The 24,846-nt window shown below is 50.9% G+C and overlaps 1 protein-coding gene across 3 annotated transcripts in view; it reads right to left on the reverse strand.

Annotated features, from left to right (window-relative positions):
• Positions 1-24,846, reverse strand: part of TOP2A (DNA topoisomerase II alpha) — a 276,538-nt gene that overhangs the window by 190,938 nt on the left and 60,754 nt on the right. For all 3 annotated transcript variants that reach the window (XM_033918323.1, XM_033918324.1, XM_033918322.1), the window contains exons 10-12: positions 15,137-15,274; positions 14,719-14,857; positions 11,270-11,427 (exon numbers count right to left, since the gene is read on the reverse strand). In XM_033918323.1, the coding sequence (XP_033774214.1) occupies positions 11,270-11,427; positions 14,719-14,857; positions 15,137-15,274 (435 nt within the window). The remainder of the gene's footprint in view (positions 1-11,269; positions 11,428-14,718; positions 14,858-15,136; positions 15,275-24,846) is intronic.

Genomic DNA, 24,846 nt, shown 5'->3' on the forward strand with positions numbered 1-24,846 from the left:
AGAATGCTGTAGCAGCGCATATAATTCCTTGTCAACAGAACCAATTCTACTGCCACTGTCATCAAACTCAGGAGCTGAACATAGTCACACACTCAGAGACATGGGAAATGAAGAAGCAAGTGGACTTACAGAAGCAATTTCTCCCATCTGTGTTTCAAATGAAAAAATTCTCTCTTGGCTAATATCGAACACGACCCCCAGATATTCCAGCTTGCTCTTCTCAGAGTTGATCACCCAGCCCAAGGACTGCAGTAGATAAACCTCTTGAGATACTGCTGATGAAGCAATCAAAAAAGAATGTGAAAGTATGCTTGAGGTCCAGGGCTGTGAGAAACTCTCCCGGCTGTACTGACGCGATTACTGACCGCAAGGTCTCCATACAAAACCTCAAGGCCTTTGGACGTCAATTGGTAAACTTTAAGTCCAATACCAGATGAAAAGGCACCCTCTTCTTACGCAACACAAAGTAAACTTGAGCAGCACCCCAGTCCCCACTCCTAAGGAACTAGGAAGACAGCCTGCAGAGCGAGGAGATATTGAACGGTCTCTTGAATGGTGGCGTTCTTGATCCCTCACCGACCTGGAGATGGACAAGAAGAGAGGCACCACTAAACAGGAAATCTCTAACCTGTACCTGTCCCAGATGATTTCTAAGACTCACTGGTCTGACATAGTGGCGGCCCACTCCTCTACAAACAGCTGATGACAACCTCCGACTGGGAGGAAAGAGGAGAGGGTTGGCAGAACAAGATGAGGCAGAGGGTTTACTCAACTTCCCCCCTGACTGTCTGTCCAAAAGAAGAACAGCTTGTTAGACCAACAGCTCCACTGAGCTAACTGCCAACAGCAAGGCTAGTTAATGCTGATTAACAAACAAAGGCTGATTTGTTTGTTCTACAACACTGTATGTCTTCAGGATGGTGTCCTTGTAGACAGTCTTATGCAGAAAACTGAAACAAAGATGCAATGGTGACATTCCAGCATCCTAGCCATGCCTGGATCCCATGGCTTGCTTCAGAGACAGGCACCAGGCCCCCACATCCCTACTCCCCCTTCATCCTTCAGGGGTTGTTACTTATTATGGGTGTTTTTTGGCTTCTCAGGGTGCCTTGCATACGTCATACAGCACTGATAACAGCTCAGTACAAATGAACAATGGCCACCGAACCTTGGAGAAGTATCCTCGTTAGGAAGACAAGAACTAGGCAAGCAGGAGTAGCATTTCAAAAGGATACTTGAGTTCATAAATTAGCAAAGTACATGCTGTTCCATCTGGTTAGCTTGTAAAGAAAGGCTACTTTAGACTGTGAGAAAATATGTGTTAAAATGGCTGTAGTGTCCAACATACACAAGGTAGTCCTCCACCAGTTCCAGGTTATCCAACTCAATGGTTCTTCTCTCTCTAACACTACAGCAGAGTAGTGACTGTTCTAAATGAGCGAGGTCTTGCAATACAAGTACGTATAGTATTATGTATGAAAGTTTTTGGGTTGTGGAAAGAATCGTCTGAGTTTCCATTATTTCTTATGGTCTGATAAGGTTAAGGCATTTCTTATGTTCTTATGCTTTGGATTACAAGCATGCTTCAAGAACGAATTATGCTCGCAAACCAAGGTTTTACTGTATTTCTATACTTGTCCTATTATCTCGGCTGTGAATGCTGAACCATTTGTTTCCTTTTCAATCCTTGTGCGTGTACTCCCTCTGGTGTTCTAGCACTACTACTATTTATCATTTCTGCAGCGCTATACATTTAACATTGAATAGATGGTCTCAAAGATTAAGAACATAAGAAGTTGCCTCCACTGAGTCAGACCAGAGGTCCATCGCGCCCAGTGGTCCGCACCCGCGGCGGCCCATCAGGCCTATGACCTGTGACGTGGTCCCTGACTATTCCTATAACCTACCTCTACTTCTATCTGTACCCCTCAATCCCCTTATCCTTTAGGAACCTATCTAAACCTTCCTTCAACCCCTGTACCGTGCTCTGGCCTATCACAACCTCCGGAAGCGCATTCCATGTGTCCACCACCCTCTGGGTAAAAAAGAACCCTAGCGTTTGTTCTAAACCTGTCCCCTTTCAATTTCTCCGAGTGCCCCCTTGTACTTGTGGTTCCCCACAGTCTGAAGAATCTGTCCCTGTCTGCCTTCTCTATGCCCTTCAGGATTTTGAAGGTTTCTATCATGTCTCCTCCAAGTCTCCGCTTTTCCAGGGAGAATAGCCCCAGCATTTCCAACCTGACAGCGAATGAAAAGTTTTCCATACCTTTGATCAGTTTAGTCGCTCTTCTCTGAACTCCCTCAAGTACTGCCATGTCCTTCTTGAGGTACGGCGACCAATACTGGACACAGTACTCCAGATGTGGGCGCACCATTGCACGATACAGCGGCATGATGACTTTCTTCGTCCTGGTCGTGATACCCTTTTTAATGATACCCAACATTCTGTTTGCTTTCTTTGAGGCTGTCGCACACTGTGCTGATGCTTTCAATGTTGTGTCCACCATCACCCCCAGACCTCTTTCAAGGTTGCTTACCCCTAGCAATGATCCCCCCATTTTGTAGCTGAACAGCGGGTTCTTTTTCCCTACATGCATGACCTTGCATTTCTCTATGTTAAAGCTCATTTGCCACTTTTTTGCCCACTCTTCCAGCCTCGTTAGGTCCCTTTGCAGGTCTTCGCAGTCTTCCGCGGTTCTAACCCAGCTGCAGAGTTTGGTGTCATCCGCAAATTTAATAACCTCACATTTTGTTCCCGCCTCCAGGTTGTTAATATATATATTGAACAGGAGCGGTCCCTGCACCGACCCCTGTGGAACTCCGCTCGTGACTCATTGCCAGTCTGAGTAATGGCCCTTTACTCCAACCCTCTGTTTCCTGCCTGCCAGCCAGTGTTTGATCCATCGGTGGACATCCCCTTGCACCCCGTGGTTCCACAGCTTCTTAATATCATACAGAATGTTGTTGTGCCTTAAAAAGAAATGTATATAGTGCTTTCCTGTGTAGGTTACTGTCAAGCTAGCAGGAGATGCAAACAAGTATACTAGTCAGTCTGCTGCCCCTCCATATCGTTTTTATTAAGAAAGAGGTACCATATTTAAAGGGCTGAGGGAAGACCGCAGCATAAAGAGCGCTTGTGTGATTAGACGGAGAAATAGCACAGTTACTTACCGTAACAGGTGTTATCCAGGGGATGCGGACAGCATTTCAAGCAAACTCGATTGAAGATTCAAGCTTGCTGTGCTGCACCACGCATGTGTGCCTCCTGCTCCACTAGAGGGCGCATCCCCTCCTCGTGGTCTCCAGTTCACATATCCAGCAAAGAAGCCAACCCCGGGGAGGTGGGCGGGTTGTGAGAATATATGCCTGCTGTCCCTGGATAACACCTGTTACGGTAAGTAACTGTGCTTTTGTTACGGTAAGTAACTGTGCTTTATCCCAGGACAAGCAGGCATGATATTCTCACATATGGGTGACCTCCAAGCTAATGAAAAGGGGCGGAGGGAAGTTGGCAATTCAAGAAAACAGATTACGTAAAACCGATTGGCCAAACCGGCCATCGCTCCTGGACAGTGTATCCAGGCAGTAGTGGGAGGTGAAAGTATGAACCGAAGACCACGTGGCAGCCTTGCAGATATCCTCAATAGGCGTGGACCTGAGGAAAGCTACCGAAGCTGCCATCGCTCGGACTTTATCCCCGTAACTCGACCATGCAGTGCGAGACCAGCCTGAGCGTAGCAGAAAGAAATGCAAGCAGCCAACCAGTTGGACAAGGTGCGCTTGGAAACTGGGCGTCCCAACCTATTAGGGTCGAAGGACAAAAACAATTGAGTAACCGTCCAATTAGACTGAGTGCGTTGAAGATAAAAGGCCAACGCCCTCTTGCAGTCAAGAGTGTGGAGCGCCACCTCTCCAGGATGACAGTGGGGCTTGGGAAAGAACACAGGCAGAACAATGGACTGGTTGAGATGAAAATCAGATACTACGTTAGGCAAAAACTTAGGGTGAGTGCGGAGAACCACCTTGTCATGATGGAATACAGTGAAAGGTGGGTCAGCCACCAGAGCCTGCAGTTCACTAACCCTCCGAGCAGAAGTGAGGGCGAGTAGGAAGATCACTTTCCAAGTGAGAAACTTAAGATGACACTTATCCATAGGCTCAAATGGCGGTTTCATCAGTTGAGCCAGAACCACATTAAGATCCCAAACCACAGGAGGTTTGAGGGGAGGATGGACATTCAAAAGACCCTTCATGAAACGAGAGACCAAGGGATGGAGAGAAAGAGCCTTCCCTTCTGGGGGCTGATGAAAGGCAGCAATCGCACTAAGATGTACTCGAATGGAATTGGTCTTCAGGCCAGAGTGAGATAAATGAAGCAAATACTACAGAACCAAAGACACAGGGACCGACACCGGGTCCTGGCGGTGAGAGGAGCATCAGGACGAGAATCTGGTCCACTTCTGGAAATAGCAGAGTTTAGCCGAGACTTTCCGAGAAGCCTCCAGCACCTCCCTGACCGACTGAGATACAGGGAAAGAAGTCAAGGGAAAAGAAACCAAGCAGTCAAATGAAGAGACTGAAGATTGGGATGTAACAGTGAACCCCCGACTCTGAGATAGCAGAGAGGGAAAGACAGGTAGAAGTAGAGGTTCCCTGACACTGAGTTGAAGTAGTAGGGAAAACCAAGGTTGGCGGGGCCATCGCGGAGCAATCAAGATCAGGGTGGCCCTCACCGATTTCAAATGAACCAGCGTCCTCAGAATCAGAGGAAACGGCGGGAACGCATAGAGGAACTCCCCCCCCCCCCCATTCGAGGAGGAAGGCATCGGCCTCGAGACGGTCCGGGGAGTATATCCTTGAACAGAAGAGAGGTAGTTTTTGATTGTCGGGGGAGGCGAACAGATCTATCTGAGGAGTCCCCCACGTGTTGAACACCTGTCGCAGGACCTGAGAATGCAGGGACCACTCGTGTGGCTGAAGTAGGCGGCTGAGCCTGTCCGCCAGACAGTTTTGTTCTCCCAGTATGTAAACCGCTCGAAGGGAGATGTTTTGTGAGACTGCCCAGTCCCAGAGCTGCAGAGCCTCTTGGCAGAGGGACCATGACCCCGTCCCTCCCTGCTTGTTTAAGTAGTACATCGCCACCTGGTTGTCTGTGCGGACAAGAACCACCCGGTCGTGAAGCAGGTGTTGAAAAGCCACCGCGGCAAGGTAAATGACCCGAAGCTCCAGCACGTTGATGTGGCAGCGACGATCCTCTGCGGACCACAGACCTTGAGTGCGGAGACCGTCTACATGAGCTCCCCAAGCATACTCCGACGAGTCAGTGGTTAGGACCTTGTGGTGTGGAGGGGCGAGAAAGCGCAAACCCTTGGAAAGATTCGAAGAGTCGGCCCACCAACGGAGCGATCTTTGCAAGGAAGGAGTCACTGTCACGTGGCGGTTGATCGGGTCCCGATCCTGACGCCATTGTGAGGCCAAAGTCCACTGCGGTAACCGCAGATGAAGGCGGGCAAGCGGAGTGACATGGACGGTGGAGGCCATATGGCCGAGGAGTGTCATCATCTGTCGCGCCAAGACTGAGGTCAATCTCGAGACTTGTCGGCTCAGATTTATCAGCGCCTCCAGACGCTGAGGGGGGAGGAAGGAACGAAGATGGACCGTGTCCAGCACGGCCCCGATGAATTGTAAGGACTGAGAGGGGCACAGCTGGGATTTTGGAAAGATTTCCTCGAACCCCAGACACTGAAGAGAAGTGATAGTCTGTCGGGTCGTTGAGATAACCCCCTCCCTGGTTGGGGCTTTGATCAGCCAATCGTCCAGGTAGGGGAATACTTGCAGACCCTGGGAGCGCAAGGCTGCCGCGACCACTACGAGGCACTTCGTGAAGACTCGGGGGGATGAGGACAGGCCGAAGGGGAGGACCCGATATTGCAGGTGGAGGTCTCCCACCTGAAAGCGCAGGAACCTGCGGTAAGCAGGGTGCACCGGAACATGGGTGTAGGCCTCCTTCAGATCGAGGGAGCAGAGCCAATCGCCCTCGTTGATCAAGGGATAAAGAATCGGAAGGGAAAGTATCCGAAACTTTTCCCGCATCAGAAACTTGTTCAGGCGCCTTAAGTCCAGAATCGGGCGCAGGTCTCCCGTCTTCTTCGGTACCAGGAAGTAACGGGAGTAAAACCCCTGGCCCCTCTGATTTTGGGGGACCGGTTCCACCGCCCGCAGGCGAAGGAGATCCTGTGCCTCGGAGAGGAGGAGGGACAACTGCGCTCGATTGGGAGGACACGCACTTGGTGGGCTGTCGGGAGGAACCTCTCAAAAGTTGAGTGAGTACCCTGATGAGATCACGCCAAGGACCCATGAGTCCGACGTTATGGCTTCCCAGCGAGGGTAGTAGGCTCGTAGGCGGCCCCCGATGGGAAGGAGGCCAGGCGGAGGCGCGGAGGGGGCCAGCCCCCGTCCGCTCATCCCGTCAAAAGGACGGAGACGGCTTCGCAGGCGCAGTAGGCTGTGATTTTGGTAAAGCCCTAGAGTGAGCCTGGGGACGCCGAGGCGGCGGTCTGGAAAAGGCCGGAGTATACTTCTGTGGGTAGTGGCGAGGCAATCCCCGAAAAGGTCGAGAGGCCTGCAGTTTAGGCTTTTGTCGGACGAGTGAAGCAAAGGAACGTTCGTGTTCCGACAGCCGCTTCGTAGCTGCCTCGATAGTGTCGTCAAAGAGTTCCTTACCGACGCAAGGAAGGTTGGTTAACCGATCTTGAAAGTTTGGGTCCATATCGACGAACCGCAGCCACGCCAGCCGGCGAATGGCCACCACGAAGGCTGCGACCCTAGAAGAGAGTTCAAAGCCGTCGTAAGCGGCATGGAACAAGTGCAGTCGGAGGTTGGAGAAATCCTCGAGGAGGAGGCCAAACGCTGCCTGGCGAGGGGCAGGTAAATCCACCGAGAAGGCTCCCAGCAGCCCAATGAGGTGTTTCAGATAAGAGGAAAAGGTGAACATGTAGTTCAGGACTCTAGAGGCCATCATAGAGTTCTGATACAAACGACGGCCAAATTTGTCTAGTGTCCTGCCTTCGCGACCCGGAGGTACCGCCGCGGACACCCTAGAGGGGTGAGCTTTCTTCAAAGAAGACTCCACCAGTAAAGATTGGTGGGACAACTGAGGTTGCTCAAACCCCGAGCAGGGTACCGTACGGTACTTAGACTCCATTTTAGATGGGACTGCCGTCACCATGTAAGGGGTCTCGAGGTTCCTGATGAGGGTCTGCCGGAGCACCGGATTCAGTGGCAGCCAGAGGGACTCTTGGGGCGGAGAAGGCATATCCAGCTCCGCCAGGTATTCCTTGGAGTACCTCGAGTCAGATTGTAAGTCCAAGTCAAGGGCACGTCCCTTGTCCTGCACGAACCTCGTGAAGGAAGGTCGGTGAGATCCCGTGGCCCCTTGCAGGGACGGTGAACAAGACCTTCGTTTCGCTGATAATGAAGGGGATGCCTCCCTCGAATAGCGAGGTTCTCGCTCGGACCCTCGATCTGACACCGGGGACACGCTATGGAAGCGCTCCGGGGTCGAGGACCTGCGTCGCCTCGAGGAGCCCCTCGGGGACGCCGCCGGGGTAAGGGGCACCGACCGATGTCGGGTCGGAGACCTCTCCCCGAACTCCCTCAGCGAAAGCCTGGAGCCCCGGACCGGATCACCGGACCGAGTGGGAGTCAGTATCAGTATGGGATTAGTGAGAGACAGCTCGGTAACCCTTAGCGGTCCCCCCGATCGAGTCGAGGGCGAGTGGCCTCGGGTCGGTGGTGAACTCCAGGCCTTTTTGAAAAGTCGGCGGCCAGAGGAGTCGAGGGGCTTCGATCTATGTTTCACCCCGCGCAGCTCCGCCGGGGACGAGCGCCTCGAGTGCCTCGGAGAGGAATCCGAGGAAGAAGAGAGGCTGCGAAAATGGCGCACTTTGCCCCGAGGGGTCTCAACGCGTTGCTCAGGCTGGTCTGGCGCACGCGAGGTCGAGGCCGGGGCCGTGTAGAGGTGAGCTAAGGCAGCCGATAGCTCCGTCGTGATCATTGCCCGGAGCATATCCTGGAACACCGGTACGGACAGCATCGATGGCATGTCCGAGGCCGCAGTGCCCTCCACCGAGGGCGATCTCGATTTTGAGCATTCCCGAGTGGTGGAGGCACGTCCAGAGGTCTTCGAGGGCTTCGCCGGGACCGTGGGTAAGGGACTCCCCCCTTGCCCGGCCATTGTCCCCAAGGTTGGCTTCTTCGAAGGTATGGAACCTGAGGAAGGAAGAGGGGACTTAGTCGGAGTCGAAGACTTTTGGGAACTCGGGGTCTTCGAGGTCGAGTCCCGAGGCGGGGCCGAGGGACCCGAGGCCGAGGTCAAGGCCGGGGCCGACCTCGAGGCCGAGGGTTGATCGGCAGCAAATAGGTCCGCCATGCGAGCCCGTCGGCGGCGGAGTGCCCGGTGTTGAAATGTTGCGCACCGGGGGCAAGTTTCGGTCGGATGATCGGCCCCCAGGCAGAGGATGCACCAGCGATGCGGGTCTGTGATCGATAATAGACGCTCGCACCTGGTGCACTTTGTAAAGCCGGTAACAGGCCGGGACATAGAAAAAAATCAGGCGACTGCGGCCTACCAGGCCACGACAACCCAGGAGCCCCCGGGTCGCAAACGAAAGCACGATAAAGCAGGAAAAGAAGTAACTACACGCACAGCGACTTTTAAACTAAGAAAAAACAAAAAATCGCGGTGCAATTAAGGCACTTGGGGCAGAGCTAGGAAAAAACAGGTCTTCTCAGCCCCTCTCCCCTGAAAGGACTGCATGCGCTGATAAAAATGACCTCAGGAAAACTCCAAAGCCGGAAAAGTAGCAGCCCCACGCCCAGGGCAGTAGTGGCAGAACTCCCACAGATGTCCTCGGGCAGTGCCACCCCGAACCGCCAGGCGGGCATGGTGCTCAGGCAGACGGGGCACTTTAGAGTCCGTCAGAGTCTGAACCAACTTATCAAAATCCTCTCCAAACAAAAAAGACCCCCAAAAGGGAAATTTAGTGTGTTTAGTTTTGGACGCTGCATTGGCCGACCAAGTGCGAAGCCACAAGGTACGACATGTGGCCACTCCAAAAGCCACAGACTTGGCAGACATTCGCATAAAGTCATAGAGAGCATCCGAGAGGAACGAGGCAGCCATCTCAATCTTTGCCACCTCCTGATCTAGCAAGGACCAGTCATCAGACTCACGATCCAGGACACGCTCGGCCCACCGAAAAATGGCCCAAGCCAACAGCCCTCCACAAATAGCTGCCTGGACCCCCAAGGTGGAGACATCAAAATTTTGTTTAAGAATAGTCTCCATCCTACGCTTCTCAGAGTCCCATAAGGTAGAACCGCCCTTGACAGGGCAAACAGAAAGCTAGGAATGATTAAGAAGGGGATCACAAACAGATCGGAGAAGGTTATTATGCCCCTGTACTGGGCCATTGTACGCCCTCACCTGGAATACTGCGTCCATTACTGGTCGCTGTACATGAAGAAGGACATAGTACTACTCAAAAGGGTCCAGAAAAGAGTGACTAAAATGGTTAAGGAGCTGGAGGAGTTGCCACCCAGAGAGCCATAGACTTGGTCGAAGCCTGCAACAGGTCTTATATAGCATCCGTGAAATAAGAAACACCCATCTCAATTTTGGCTACTTCCCACCGAAAACAAGCCTGAGCAACCAGCCCACCACACATCGCTGCCTTGACAGCCAGGGCAGTAACATCAAAACTCTGCTTAAGGAGAGACTCTGACTTACGCTACTCAGGGTCCCTCAAAGTAGAGCCGCCCTCAACAGGCACAGTATGCCACTTCGCGATGGCCGAGATCACCGTGTCAATCACAGGCGACTTTAAGGTGTCCTGATCCCCCCCTGGGATGGGATAGAGGCAGGCCATGGAATGCACAAAGCAAAAAAGGGGCCTCTGGTACTTGCCACTGTGCAAGCACAATATCTCGAATATCCTAATGCATAGGAAAAGAGCAGGAAGCCAAGCAGATCCCACACAAGCGGGGGGTTCTGTCACGGTTTCCTAAAAAGGTAACACCAAAGAGACCTGAAGAATAAGCTTGTGAAGCTCATCCCGCTGAAAAATGTGTACCACGGACGAGTCCTCGCCAGCTGAAAAAAGCACAAAACTGCCACTAACGGAATCCATTCCCCCAAGAGGATTCTGACAGTCACCCCAAAGAATATAAGAATTGCCGCTGCTGGGTCAGACCAATGGTTCATCCTGCCCAGCAGTCTGCTCACGCGGCAGCCCCAAGGTCAAGACCAGGGCTCCAAATGAGTCCAGTCTCACCAGTTTAGCATGAACTTGTCCAACTTTGTCTTGAAACCCTGGAGGGGGTTCAGGTCCTCATCAACCAAATTCTGCTCCTCCTGATAAGTCATCGTCCCAAGAGACCCGCGGCCGCTTGGATGAGAGAGGAGTAAAGGGGGACAAAACTGGTGCGGATTGGGGCCGAACCGTACAGGACATCGGCTAGGCTGCTAGCTGAGGCACCTCTACAAAAACATGGGGAGGTGGAAGAAGGGGGGGAGGGACTCAACTCGAGACCCATTGGGTTTGACACTCCCGAGGTCAGACGGACCCCAAACAGGACCAAGCTGCGTTCGGTACCAAAAAGGGGACCAGGGACCCTAAACAAATTCCAACACCTCTAACAAGGGGAGCCTAAATCTTTTTCTAGCTTACCACCTGCTTTGGAGACTGAGCAAGACTGGTTTAGGAGGGGGAGCCTCAGCTAATATACACCAAGTTTTGGTCTCAGTCTCCACCTGCTTTTCACAGTGAGCTATTACTCATCAGTTAAGAACTGTACCGGTCCAGAGAGCAAGAACAAAAGACTAGCATAAACCCAGAGGACCCTTACCTATGAGAGGTGGCGGGGGGAGAAGTTAGGTCAGCTGAGTTCTGCAACATTTCAGGAATGAGTCTGTAGTAAAGACTCCTGAAAACACAAGTGAATACCCACCCCCAGGAATAGGGTAAAGCTGTCATAGGTTTAAATGTGACATGCATGCTCAGATTACTGCCACCTACACCCCTTTCACTGCAGAGAAGAGACTGCTATCAATATGAAAGGCCACTGGTATTTTTTGAATTCAATATATTGCGCATAATATTTAACCTTTTGGAGACGTTGGTGAATGTACTTTTCAGATTGTTATACAACATCCTTGGCAGCTACTACTGATGTTCAGATGGAAATTTAAAAAAACCCATAAACTTACCTGCTTGTGGGAAGCTTCTCGCACATTGAGCATTTTGCCTCGAAGAGGGAAGACCCCGAAACGATCCCTTCCGATCACACCAAGACCAGACACAGCCAGTGTTTTGGCCGAGTCTCCCTCAGTCAGGATAAGTGTACAGTCCTGAGAACTTCTGCTGCCTGAAAAAATGAATGAAGTTCAAATGCTCTCACAAAACTGTTCCATTGTTAAAAATCATCATAAAGAAAGGAGGGGGGGGGCGGCGGCGGAGCATTGCTTCAGTTATCAAACAGCAGCACTGTAAAATACTCTTCTAAATAAATTGTCCATTGACTTAACACACAAGCCAAAGCCTATGCTCTGCTGCATAAGTGAAACTTTAACCATGCAGCAGTTTGCAAAGAATTGGTACCATCCAGGACCAAGCCTTCATAGGTAGTTTCCTTTGAGGAAGGGTTTAGGGGGGAGAAAATCCTAAAGCTCCCCTAATTCCCATCATGGAAGAGAAAAAGGTTAACAAAACACATAGAAAGGTGAAATTATTTCTTGACTAGCTTTCATGAGCTAAAATCAGTTCTTTATCATGTTGGAATGAAATGAGACAGTTGGTAACACTTCCTACCCTGCTACTGAAATTATTTTACAGTGGAGTCAGGATCGATGAAAGAAACATTAGGTTATTCACCTCCATTAATCTTTTCTTGTAAATAGCCTCTGGAAGCTTCACCTTTGGGTCTTGCATCTATTCAAGCCTTGGCTGCAGAACTTACAATAAAACCAGGCCCCTCTCCAAGGTCATCTCTCTGGATACTCCCCTCTAAGCTCAGTAGGTAACAAAGCCAGAAGGGTCTAGTACAAACAGGAAAAGAGAGAGGGGGGTGTGGGGACTCCCCGCTACAAGTGAATTCTGCTCATGATAACCAAACACATAATTAATAAACGGCCAAAGAGGCCAAATTTAGCATAACAAGAAATTTGAACATGCACAAACTGCAAAACTGAGTAACGATTCTCTAAAGAAGACAGAGCCCGAAAATCAGAAGGGGCACCATCCTGGAACCCCTCTAACCCCTTAACCTTGTATAAAAGAACACTCATGGGATTCTTAGAGCGGCTGGTCAAAGACAGAAATCCAGCTTACCAGTTACTGGCAGGTGATCTGCAAATTGGGCAGAATAGATGGGCGGGTGTTAAGCTTCCAGAGGCTATTTACAAGAAAAAAAGGTTAACAGAGGTGAGTAACCTAATCTTTCTTTCTTGGACAATAACCTCTGGAAGCTTCACCCTCGTGACGTATCAGGTGGGGCCCGATGCTTCCCCTGCCAGGACTGAAGTCCCAAAATCAGCATGCGTGGCCGCCACATCAAGGCGTTAAAATTTGCTAAAGGTATGAAGAGAGGCCCAAATGGCCGCATACAAATCTCATCAGGCGAGAGCGCACTGGATTCAGCCCACAAGGAATCCAATCCTCTGTAGTGTGAGCCTTCACCCCAAGGGAAGGCTACTTCCCCACGGAAATGGCAGCATGGATCCATCGAGAGATGGTAGCCTTGGAAGCAAGCCGACCCCGACGCGTAGGGTCTGCCAAAACAAACAGATGGTCCGAAAGACGAAAGTCATTCGTAGCCTCCAGGGATCTCAAAATTAGACACCGCACAACTAAAGACCGCAAAACAGTCCTTACACTTGGAACCCAACTAAACGAAGGCGGGAAGCCTAACTTCCTGGTTGATGTGGAATGTGGCAACCACTTGCGGAAGAAAAGAAGGCACTGTGCTCAAAATAACCACAGACTCCGGGATGCGGAAAAAAGGATCTCTGCACGATAGAGCCTGAAGCTCTGACACTCTCGGTGCAGAAGTGACCGACACAAGGAAAACGGTATTGATGGTAAGATTTTTCAGAGAAATCCAATCCAGGGGTTTATTGGGCGGGCGAGTGGAGAACCAGATTCCACGTAGGACAAGGCAGTCTCAAGGGAGGCCACAGCCTCCCCGCCCCCCATAAGACACGTACAACATCCGGGTGAGACGCCAAAGAACCCCTGAAAGAGGGACCCAACACGACATTCCCGCAATCTGGACATGTAGAGAAGAAACCACCAGACCCTTCCTGAGGCCAGCCTGCAGGAAGTCCAGAACATGTGCCACCGATGAGGCCAATTCGTAAGGACTATACCAGTCTACCAGGCGCTACAGAAGTGCCAGTTAGATGAAAAATACAGTAAAATACAGCAAATTTAAAGGGATAGCAACCCTTCAGACCGGCACAACCTCAGGATTTTTTTTTTTCACAGAACAGACTCCACTTGTCTCTCAAAGCAATATGCCTTACCTGAACCAGGGACAAGACTTACTGCTGAGCCACCTCTACAAAAATGCTGGGAAGGTGGAGGAATAGGGGGGGAGGGACCCAGCAAAAGACCCGCCAGGTGTGACATCCCTGAGGTCAGACGAACCCTAAAACAGGGCCTACCCAAGCTCAATCTGGAAAAAAAACAGGGACTAGGATCCCTAAACAAATTTCAACAGCCCTAACCAAGGGAGATGGGTACAGCTCACTCACACCTGCTGGAGACTGAGAGAAGACTGATAAGAATATGGAGACACATTATGTACTATTCTAGAGTTTTGTTTCAGCCTCCATCTGCTGGTCATGAGATATAACCCGCTTGTAAGATACCTATACCGGTCTGGAGAGTTGCTAAAGAAATACACTTTTAAAAACATTAATGAAAATCCAAGATGCCACGGGTGCCGATTTTGCCCTCAAACGGCCCAGGAAAAATGAAGTGTACCGTGAAAAATTTTATAGGTGGGGGGACCAGGACACGCAGGGAAACCAAACAAAACCCCAATTTTAGCAGCCCCCAAAATCGCCAAACTCAGAGACAAACAGGCTCCTCAGAGCCATGTGCTGCAATGCATTTCAATGGCAGCCAGCAATATGTACCTCCACGGAACCGCAGCAGCCTGCGCTCTACCCCTTAGTGGACGAACCCGGGGAGATGGCTCCAGATCTGGAGACCTGATCTGATCTGCAGGCTGTCTAGAGGGCTTACTGCAGGTTCTGCTAATAGGGCACTCCCAGAAGCAGACAATCTTAAAGGAAAAGTCTGTGATCTCCCACAGAAGAATCACTGCTCCAGAGTGAATCCGCAGCACTTGGGCAATATCTGTGACACAGAACCAAATAAAATAATAGGAATTGAGAAAAAAAATCACGAGAAGAAACTAGAAGTTCGTAGCAAGGCTGCAGAAACAAACTGAGATTAGAGGGGAGTGTCCAAAGAGATGATCTCAGAGAGGGGGCTAGTTTTATTGTTAAGTTATGCAGCCAATGCTGGAATAGATGCAAGACCCGAGGGTGAAGCTTCCAGAGGTTATTGTCCAAGAATACCTATTAAGCTGAACTGTATTTTTTGCATCATTCATTTGGGGAACAGCATGGCAAGAGCAAAATATAATTACCAGCATCGTTGGCATCATCCAGTTTGGGAATGCCTTTAATCTTGGTGTGCTTCACTGCTGAGCACTTCTTGTTTAGCTGATTCTGTGCTTTGAACTTCACCCAGTTTAGGATGCTTTCTACAATGCCACAGCCTGTTGCCTGTGAAGAGAGATTGGGGGGGGGGGGGAGGAAAGAGAGCACTTAGCTCTGGGTCATAACTAGGGAAGAAAAACAGGCCAAAGGCAATTAGATCTCCCCTTTATACAGAAGGGCAAAGCTATTACCATTACCACACACTACCTTGTGTAAAGGGCATAATATATTTCTGCTACTACATATATTAATACATCCACAGGAGTCCACAGAAAAATGTGTCCAAATAGTGCCCACCCCCACTAGAATACACAAAAAAAGTCCACTGCTCTGATAACAACTCACTGCCTTGATGAACTTCTCAGAGAGGAGGCAGGTCGAGCCAAAACTTTTTGCCTGCAGAGTCATGTTCTCCTTGGTCTGGGAGTCAAAGGTTGGGTTCTCAATCAGTGAATTCACAAACAGCCACATATGGTTCTTCACCTGCAGATGGACAGCCAACACTTGAACCAGCCTGCTAGTTGAAATCATGACTAAAAATAACTCTCAGTAAGCTGCACTCTTACCCCTCAAATATCCAAAAGCTTGTTAAACTGCCTATTTCACCAGTAGCCACCCACCCCAAAACACTCACCACACTGAAAATTCATCATAAGATAATAAGTAGTGGTTGAAAAATATCTATTATTGATAATTACATTACATTAGAGATTTCTATTCCGCCATTACCTTGCGGATTCCTTCTTGTTTTATTAAAATTTAATATACTGCCAGGCCAACAATAAAATCTAAGTGGCTCAAATTAATCTAAAAATAATAGAGAGATTTATTACATACAAATCAAACATACATAGACACATGCTGGATCATTAATCACAGGGGTCTTAATATACTTCCTTCATTATCTAGCTCGGTATCAAATGCTAGTTGAAAAAAAAAGTTTTTGAAATTTTCTTCAGCTCCTAAGTGGAAGGAACTAACCAAAAAGACGGCTCTTTCATGGATCCGAGATAAAGATGAGGCTGTACTACCGTCCACCTGGGCAAACAGCACAGTTACTTACCGTAACAGGTGTTATCCAGGGACAGCAGGCATATATTCTCACATGTGGGTGACGTCATCTACGGAGCCCCGATGCGGAAGCATTTTCAAGCAAACTTGATTGAAGATTTAAGTTTGCTCTGCTGCTCCACGCATGCGTGCCTTCCTGCTCCACTAGAGGGTGCATCCCCTCGTGGTCTCCAGTTCACTTAACAAGCAAAGAAGCCAACCTCGGGGAGGTGGGCGGGTTGTGAGAATATATGCCTGCTGTCCCTGGATAACACCTGTTACGGTAAGAAACTGTGCTTTATCCCAGGACAAGCAGGCATGATATTCTCACATGTGGGTGACCTCCAAGCTAACTGAAAAGGGATGGAGGGAAGTTGGCAATTTAAGCAAATAGATTTCGCAAAACCAATTGGCCAAACCGGCCATCGCTCCTGGACAGTGAGTCCAGACAGTAGTGGGAGGTGAAAGTATGAACCGAAGACCACGTGGCAGCCTTGCAGATTTCCTCGATAGGTGTGTACCTGAGGAACGCTACGGAGGCTGCCATCGCTCGGACCTTGTGTCCCGTTACTCGACCATGTAGCGCGAGACCAGCCTGAGCGTAGCAGAAGGAGACGCAATCGGCCAACCAGTTGGACAAGGTGCGCTTGGAAACTGGGTGACCTAACCGGTTTGGGTCGAAGGACAAAAACAATTGTGGGACTTTCCGGTGTGGTTGATGCGTTGGAGGTAGAAGGCCAACGCTCTCTTACAGTCAAGAGTGTGGAGCGCCACCTCTGCGGGATGAGAGTGGGGCTTGGGAAAAAACACAGGCAAGACAATGGACTGATTGAGGTGAAAATCAGACACTACTTTAGGCAAGAACTTGGGATGAGTGCGGAGTACCACCTTGTCGTGATGGAATACCGTGAAGGGTGGGTCCGCTACCAGAGCCTGTAACTCACTAACCCGCCGAGCGGAAGTGAGCACAAGCAGGAAAATTACCTTCCAAGTGAGGAATTTTGGATGGCATTTGTCTAGGGGCTCAAATGGAGGTTTCATTAGTTGAGCCAGAACCACGTTGAGGTCCCAAACTACCGGAGGAGGTTTGAGAGGAGGGTGGACATTCAGGAGACCCTTCATGAAGCGAGAGACTAAGGGATGGAGCGAGAGGGCTTTCCCTTCCAGGGGCTGGTGAAAGGCCGCAATCGCACTGAGGTGTACTCGAATGGAGCTGGTCTTTAGGCTGGAGTGAGATAATTGAAGTAAATAGTCAAGGACCAAGGGGACGGGGACTGACACCGGGTCCTGGCTGTGGGAGGAGCACCAGGTTGAGAATCTGGTCCACTTTTGGGAGTAGCAGGTTCTCGTCAAGGTCTTTCTAGAGGCCTCCAATATCTCCTTGACTGATTGAGACACAGGGAGAGAAGTCAGGGGGAAAGAAACCAAGCATTCAGATGAAGAGATTGAAGATTGGGATGTAACAGCGAACCCTGACCCTGTGATAGTAGAGAGGGAAACCGAGGCAGAGGTAGTGGATCTCTGACACTGAGTTGAAGTAGGAGGGAAAACCAAGGCTGGCGTGGCCAGCGAGGAGCAATCAGGATCAGGGTGGCTTGTACTGTTTTCAGGTGGACAAGCGTCCGCAGGATCAGAGGAAACGGTGGGAACGTGTACAGGAACCTTCCCTCCCAGTTGAGGAGGAAGGCGTCGGCCTCGAGCCGGTCCGGGGAGTACATCCGGGAGCAGAAGAGAGGCAGTTTGTGATTGTGGGGGAATGCGAACAGATCTATTTGAGGCGTCCCCCATTGTTCGAACACCTGTCGTAAGGTTTGAGAGTGCAGTGGCCACTCGTGTGGCTGGAGGAGGCGGCTGAGTCTGTCCGCCAGACAGTTTTGTTCTCCTTGTATGTACACCGCTCGAAGGAAGGTGTTGTTGGAGATTGCCCATTTCCAGAGGCGCAGAGCTTCCCGACAGAGGGGCCAAGACCCTGTTCCCCCTTGTTTGTTTACGTAGTACATTGCTACCTGGTTGTCGGTTCGGATGAGAACCACCCGGTTGTGGAGTAGGTGTTGAAAAGCTACAGCTGCGAGATAGATGGCCAGAAGTTCTAGCACGTTGATGTGGCAGCGACGGTCCTCTGCTGACCACATCCCTTGAGTGCGTAGGCCATCCAGATGGGCTCCCCAAGCGTACTCCGATGAGTCCGTGGTGAGCACCTTGTTGTGTGGGGGGGCGAGGAAGAGCAAACCTTTGGAAAGATTTGAAGAGTCGGCCCACCAGCGGAGCGATCGTTGCAAGGAAGGCGTCACTGTCACGGGGCGATCGATCGAGTCCCGGTCTTGACGCCATTGAGAGGCTAGGTTCCATTGAGGGATTCTCAGGTGGAGACGGGCGAATGGTGTGATGTGAACGGTGGAGGCCATGTGGCCTAGTAGAGTCATCATCTGTCGAGCTGATACCGAGGGTAGCATTGAGATCCTTTGACTCAGATTTACTAACGCCTCTAGACGTGGGGGGGAGGAAGGAACGGAGGCGAACCGTGTCCAGCGTGGTCCCGATGAACTGCAGGGACTGCGAGGGGCTCAGTTGGGATTTTGGGAAGTTTACCTCGAACCCCAGACTCTGTAGGTAGATAATAGTCTGTTGGGTCGCTGAGATAACCCCTTCCCTGGACGGGGCTTTGATCAGCCAGTCGTCCAGGTAGGGGAATACCTGAAGGCCCTGGGAGCGTAAGGCAGCTGCGACTACCACGAGGCACTTGGTGAAGACCCGGGGTGACGATGCTAGGCCAAAGGGGAGGACTCGGTATTGTAGGTGCAGGTCCCCTACTTGGAAACGCAAGAACTTGCGGTGAGCGGGGTGCACTGGAACATGTGTGTACGCCGTCCTTCAGATCGAGGGAGCAGAGCCAATCGCTTTTTTCGATCAGGGGGTAGAGAGTCGGTAGGGAAAGCATCCGAAATTTTTCCCGTACCAGAAATTTGTTGAGTCGTCTCAAGTCTAGTATTGGGCGTAGGTCTCCCGTCTTCTTCGGTACCAGGAAGTAACGGGAGTAGAAGCCCTTCCCCCGTTGGTCGGGGGGAACCTCCTCCACTGCTCGCAGGCGAAGCAGATCTCGAGCTTCTGAGAGGAGTAACGGTAGCAGCGTTCGGTTGGGAGGGCACTTCCCTGGGGGGCTGTCTGGGGGAATGGCTCGAAAGTTGAGAGAGTATCCTGATGAGATCACGCCAAGGACCCATGCGTCCGACGTGAGATGTTCCCAGTGAGGGTAAAAAGCTCTGAGGCGGCCCCCGATAGGCAGGGAGCCTGGAACTCTGGCGGAGGGGGTCAGCCCCCTTCCGCGTATCCTGTCAAAAGGACGGGGATGGTTTGGTAGTTGCAGGCGGTTGGGATTTTGGGTGGGGCCCGGTGGTGGGTTTGCGGACGCCTGGGCGGAGGCCGAGAGAAAGCAGGAGTGGATTTTTGCGGGTAGCGGCGCGGAGGGGCCCTGAATGGCCTGGACGCGGGCGGTTTTGGCTTTTGCCGGACAAGGGAGGCAAATGAGCGTTCATGTTCAGAGAGGCGTTTTGTAGCCGCCTCGATAGTGTCGTCAAACAGCTCTTTTCCCACGCAGGGGAGGTTAGCCAACCGGTCCTGTAAGTTTGGGTCCATGTCGACCAGGCGCATCCAAGCTAGTTGGCGCATAGCGATAGCAAAGGCTGCCTCTCTGGAGGAGAGTTCGAAGCCGTCGTAGGCCGCGTGGAATAGATGGAGGCGTAGGTTGGAGAGGGACTCTACAAGCAGGCTAAACGCTCCTTGGCGAGAGGCTGGTAGGTCAGTCTCAAAGGCTCTCAGTAGTCCGATGAGGTGTTTGAGGTAGGATGTGAAGGTGAAAGTGTAGCTTTGCACCCTAGAGGCCATCATCGCATTTTGATAAAGTCTCCTGCCGAACTTGTCCAGGGTTCGGCCTTCCCGACCTGGGGGGACCGTGGCTGAGACCCGGGAGAGGTGCGCCTTTTTCAGGGACGATTCTACCAACAGCGACTGGTGGGAGAGCTGTGGTTGTTCAAACCCCGGGTAGGGTACCGTACGGTACTTGGCCTCCATTTTGGAGGGGGCGGCTGTGACCATATAGGGTCTCTCCAGGTTCCTGAAGAAAGCCTGTTGGAGTACCGGATTAGGCGGTAAGCGAAGGGACTCTCTGGGCAGTGATGGCATGTCCAGCTCCGCTAGGTACTCCTTTGAGTATCTGGAGTCGGACTGGAGGTCTAAGTCCAAAGCGTGGCCCATGTCCTGGACAAAGCGAGTGAAGGATGGGCGGGATGTTCCCGAGGCCCCGTGTGGGGTCGGTGAACGAGACATCCGTCGGGTGGAGAAGGACGGGGAGGCTTCCCTCGAGTATCGAGGTTCCCACTCCGATCCACGTTCCGAGACCGGGGAAGCACTGTGAAAGTGTTCCGGGGTCGTGGATCTCCGACGTCTCGAGGAGCCCCTCGGAGACGATACCGGGGTTCGGGGTACCGATCGATGTCGAATCGGTGACCTCGACCCGGACTCCCTCGGTGAAAGCCTGACACCTCGGATCGGAGCCCCGGTCTGAGGGGGAGTTCGGAGGATGCGCGGGTTGGAGAGTGATAACTCCGCCACCCTGAGCGGTCCCGTACGAGGTGTAGGGGAATGGACTCGTAGAGTGGGGGAACTCCGGGCCTTCTTGGAGGTACGGCGGTTCGAGGTTTCTGTCGGTTTAGCATGACGTTTTGCCCTGTGGCGGTCTGTGGAGGGAGAGCGCCTCGGGTGCTTCGGCGAGGAGTCAGAGGAGGATGAGATGCGGCGAAGCTTGCGCACTTTTCCCCGAGGTGGCTCGACGCGAGGCTCAGGCTGGTCTGGCACATGCGGGGTCGAGGTCGGTTGTAGATGGGCCATTGCAGCGGACAGCTCCGACGAGATCATTGCTCGGAGTAGGTCCTGTAAGACAGGCACGGACAGCATCGAAGGCATGTCCACTGTCTCGGTGCACTCCACCGGGGGCGACCTCGTATCAGAGTATTCCCGTGTGGTGGAGGCACGGTCCGAAGGCTTGGAGGGCTTCGCCGGGGCTGTAAGCATGGGGCTTCCGCCATGCGTCGCCGGTGTCCCCGAGGTTGGTTTCTTTGCTGGTAAAGAACCTGAAGAGGGAAGAGGGGACTTACCCGGAGCCGAGGTTTTCTGTTGTCCCGAGGACTTCGGAGTCGAGTCTCGAGGCGATGCCGAGGTATTCGGGGCCGACCTCAAGGCCGAGGTAGAGGGTTGGTCTGGGGCGAAAAGATCCGCCATGCAGGCTTTCCTTCGACGGAGGGCCCGGTTCTGGAAAGTAGCGCACTGGGGGCAGGAGTCGGTTGGATGAGCGGCCCCCAGGCAAAGGATGCACTGGCGATGCGGGTCTGTGATGGAAAGAAGCCGCTCGCACCGGGTGCCCTTTTTAAAGCCGGTCAAAGGCCGGGACATAGAATCGAAAGTGGCCGTGGCTCGAGTAGCCACGGGGACCCAGAAGCCTCCGGGTCGTCAAAAACGAAGCAGGAATCAAGTTGAGAAAGAAAAATTCGCGCACAGCGACTTAATCGAGAAAAAACAAGAAAAATTGCGGTGCTAGAAGGCAGTTGGGGCAGAGCCTGAAAAAACATGACTTCTAGGCTCAGCGGAAAATTTTGAACTGGAGACCACGAGGGGATGCACCCCCTAGTGGAGCAGGAAGGCACGCATGCGTGGAGCAGCAGAGCAAACTTAAATCTTCAATCAAGTTTGCTTGAAAATGCTTCCGCATCGGGGCTCCGTAGATGACGTCACCCACATGTGAGAATATCATGCCTGCTTGTCCTGGGATAATGAAGCAACTGATACAGAAATGGAAGCCGAGTTGAGACGGGAATGCAAGCATAACAACACTATAGTTATGGGAGATTTCAACTATCCCGGGATAGACTGGAGTCTTGGAAATTCAAAATGTACAAAGGAAACGGAGTTCCTGGAGGCTGTAAGGGACTGTTCATGGAACAACTTGTAAAGGAACCAACAAGAGGGTCAGCAATTCTGGATCTAATCCTCAACGGGCTGAATGGACCCGCAAGAGGAGTGGAGGTCGTGGGACCACTAGGAACCAGTGACCACAACATGATCCAGTTCAAAGTAGAAATGGGGTTACCCAAAGAGAAGAGAACCAATGCAACAGTGTTTAACTTCAAGAAAGGGAACTATGATGCCATGAGACAAATGGTGAGCAAGAAAATCAGAAACAACACCAAAAAAGGTCAGACTGTGGAGCAAGCCTGGTCTTTATTTAAAGACACGGTAAACGAGGCACAAAACCTGTATATACCCTGATTTAGGAAAGAATGCAGGAAGAATCATACAAAAAACCCAGCATGGATAACCAATGAAGTAAAAAAAGTAGTATGAGACAAGAAAAAATCATTTCAGAAGTGGAAAAAGGACAAAACTAACGAAAATTGGAAGGAACACAAGAAGCAGCAAAAAGAATGTCACAGAGTGGTCAGAAAAGCAAAGAAAGAATACGAAGAGAGACTAGCCAAGGAAGCACGAAAATTTTAAATAATTCTTCCGATATGTGAAAGGAAAGCAGCCGGCGAGGGAGGAGGTGGGACCTTTGGATGAGGGAGACAGGAAGGGAGTGGTGAAGGAGGAAAAAGAGGTGGCTGATAGACTAAATACATTCTTCTCGTCAGTCTTTACAAGAGAAGACACATCCAACGTGCCTGAACCGGAAAAAATCTTCAAGGGGGGATCAAGAGGGAAAATTATCATACTTGGAAGTAAGCCTCGAAGATGTGCTCAAGCAGATAGATAGATTAAAAACTGACAAATCTCCGGGCCCAGACGGAATCCACCCAAGAATACTGAAAAGAGCTCAGGGACGAAACAGCGGAGTTACTGCAGCTGATTTGTAATCTATTCTTGAGAACAGCCCGGAGGACTGGAGGATAGAAAATGTTACACCTATCTTCAAGAAAGGATAGAGAGGCGACCCGGGGAACTACAGACCGGTGAGCTTAACCTCGGTTCCGGGGAAGATGGCAGAATCATTGATCAAGGAAAGTATCAGTGAACACATAGAAAAAAATAATCTGTTAAGAACAAGCCAGCATGGTTTCTGTAAAGGAAGATCATGCCAAATGAACCTACTGCATTTCTTTGAGGGGATAAGCAAACAATTGGACAAAGGAGACCCTATAGACATCACATATCTGGACTTCCAAAAAGCTTTCGACAAAGTACCCCACGAGCGCCTACTAAAGAAGCTGTGGAGCCACGGGGTGGAAGGGGACGTGCACAGATGGGTCAAAAATTGGCTGGCGGACAGGAAGCAGAGGGTAGGAGTAAAGGGACACTACTCAGACTGGAAAGGGGTCACGAGTGGTGTCCCACAGGAGTCAGTGCTGGGGCTGTTGCTGTTCAATATATTCATTAATAACCTGGAAACGGGGACAAAATGTGAAGTTATAAAATTCACAGATGACACATAACTCTCCAGTAGGGTCAGAACTATTGAGGAATGCAAAGAACTACAAAGTGACCTGAACAAGCTGGGTGAGTGGGCAAAAAGATGGCAGATGAGCTTCAATGTAGAGAAATGTAAAGTCTTGCACATAGGGAAAGGGAACCCAATGTACAGCTATACGATAGGAGGGAGGGTACTGGGGGAAGGCAACCTAGAAAAGCACTTGGGGGTATTGGTGGATACTATGATGAAGCCAGTGGCACAATGTGCAGCAGCCTCAAAAAAGGAAAACAGAATGTTGAGCATTATCAAAAAAGGTATTACTACCAGAACGAAATAAGTTATCCTGCCGCTGTATCGAGTGATGGTGCGCCCGCATCTGGAGTACTGCGTCCAATACTGGTCGCCGCCCCTTAAGAAGGATATGGTGATGCTCGAGAGGGTCCAGAGAAGCGCAACAAAGACGATTAAGGGCATGGAAAACCTTGCATATACCAAAAGGCTAGAGAAGCTGGGGCTCTTTACCCTGGAAAAGCGGAGACGTAGAGGGGACATGATAGAGACTTTTAAAATCATGAAAGGCATGGAGAAGGTGGAGAGGGACAGATTCTTCAGGCTAGCGGGGACATCAAAAACAAGAGGGCATTCAGAAAAACTGAAAGGAGACAGTTTCAAGACGAATGCTAGGAAGTTCTTCACTCAGCGGGTGGTGGACACCTGGAATGCGCTTCCAAGAGAGGTGATAGGACAGAGTTCAATGTTGGGTTTCAAAAAGGGCTTGGATGACTTCTTGAAGGATAAAGGGATTACAGGGTATAGATAGAGGGTTACTATACAGGGTACTTCAGGATTAGGGCACAAACAATGTAGGTGATGGGAACTTAAAGGTTAAGGACCTGGGGGACTGCCATGGGAGCGGACTGCTGGGCACGATAGACCCCTGGTCTGACCTGGCAGAGGCAATGCTTATGTTCTTATGTTCAATATGTCTTCACTACATGAGGAACTACCACCTAAAATCCTGCAATGATCTCAGAATTCTTCTAGGGGGTATAAGGGACAGCCAGAGAACTCAAATAAGGCAGTTGATGTACAGACAGTTTTTTGGGTCACACTTATTCTGTACAGAGTGATATGATCAAATTTATGCATATTTTTCAATAATCTAATAGCTGTATTTTGCAATGTTTGTAGGTTTTTAAAATTACTATTACCAGCAGAGATTCCCAAGGCTTTAACTGAAGGATTAGTTTCCTCTATAGCAGTGTCCCGTAAACTTTGTCGAACCGAGGCACACAAAATGTAATTGCCACGGCTCGAGGCATCTGGAAGCAAGCGGAATTCGCCGTGATGACATCATGTCAATCTCCGCGCAAGCGTGAAGACCCTCCAGATGGGCCCTGAGCCACCAGTGGGGGGTGCCAGCAGGGAAGAGGTACAGAGAGAAAGAGAGGTATTGGTGCCGGCTGATTGCCTACAGAACATGCCTCTCACCGCAAGAGGCACATCCTATAGGTGGTCAGCTGGCGCCAGTGCCTTGCCTCCTCCCCAG

Source organism: Geotrypetes seraphini, chromosome 13 (genome assembly GCF_902459505.1).
Source record: "Geotrypetes seraphini chromosome 13, aGeoSer1.1, whole genome shotgun sequence".
Classification (NCBI taxonomy): domain Eukaryota; kingdom Metazoa; phylum Chordata; class Amphibia; order Gymnophiona; family Dermophiidae; genus Geotrypetes; species Geotrypetes seraphini.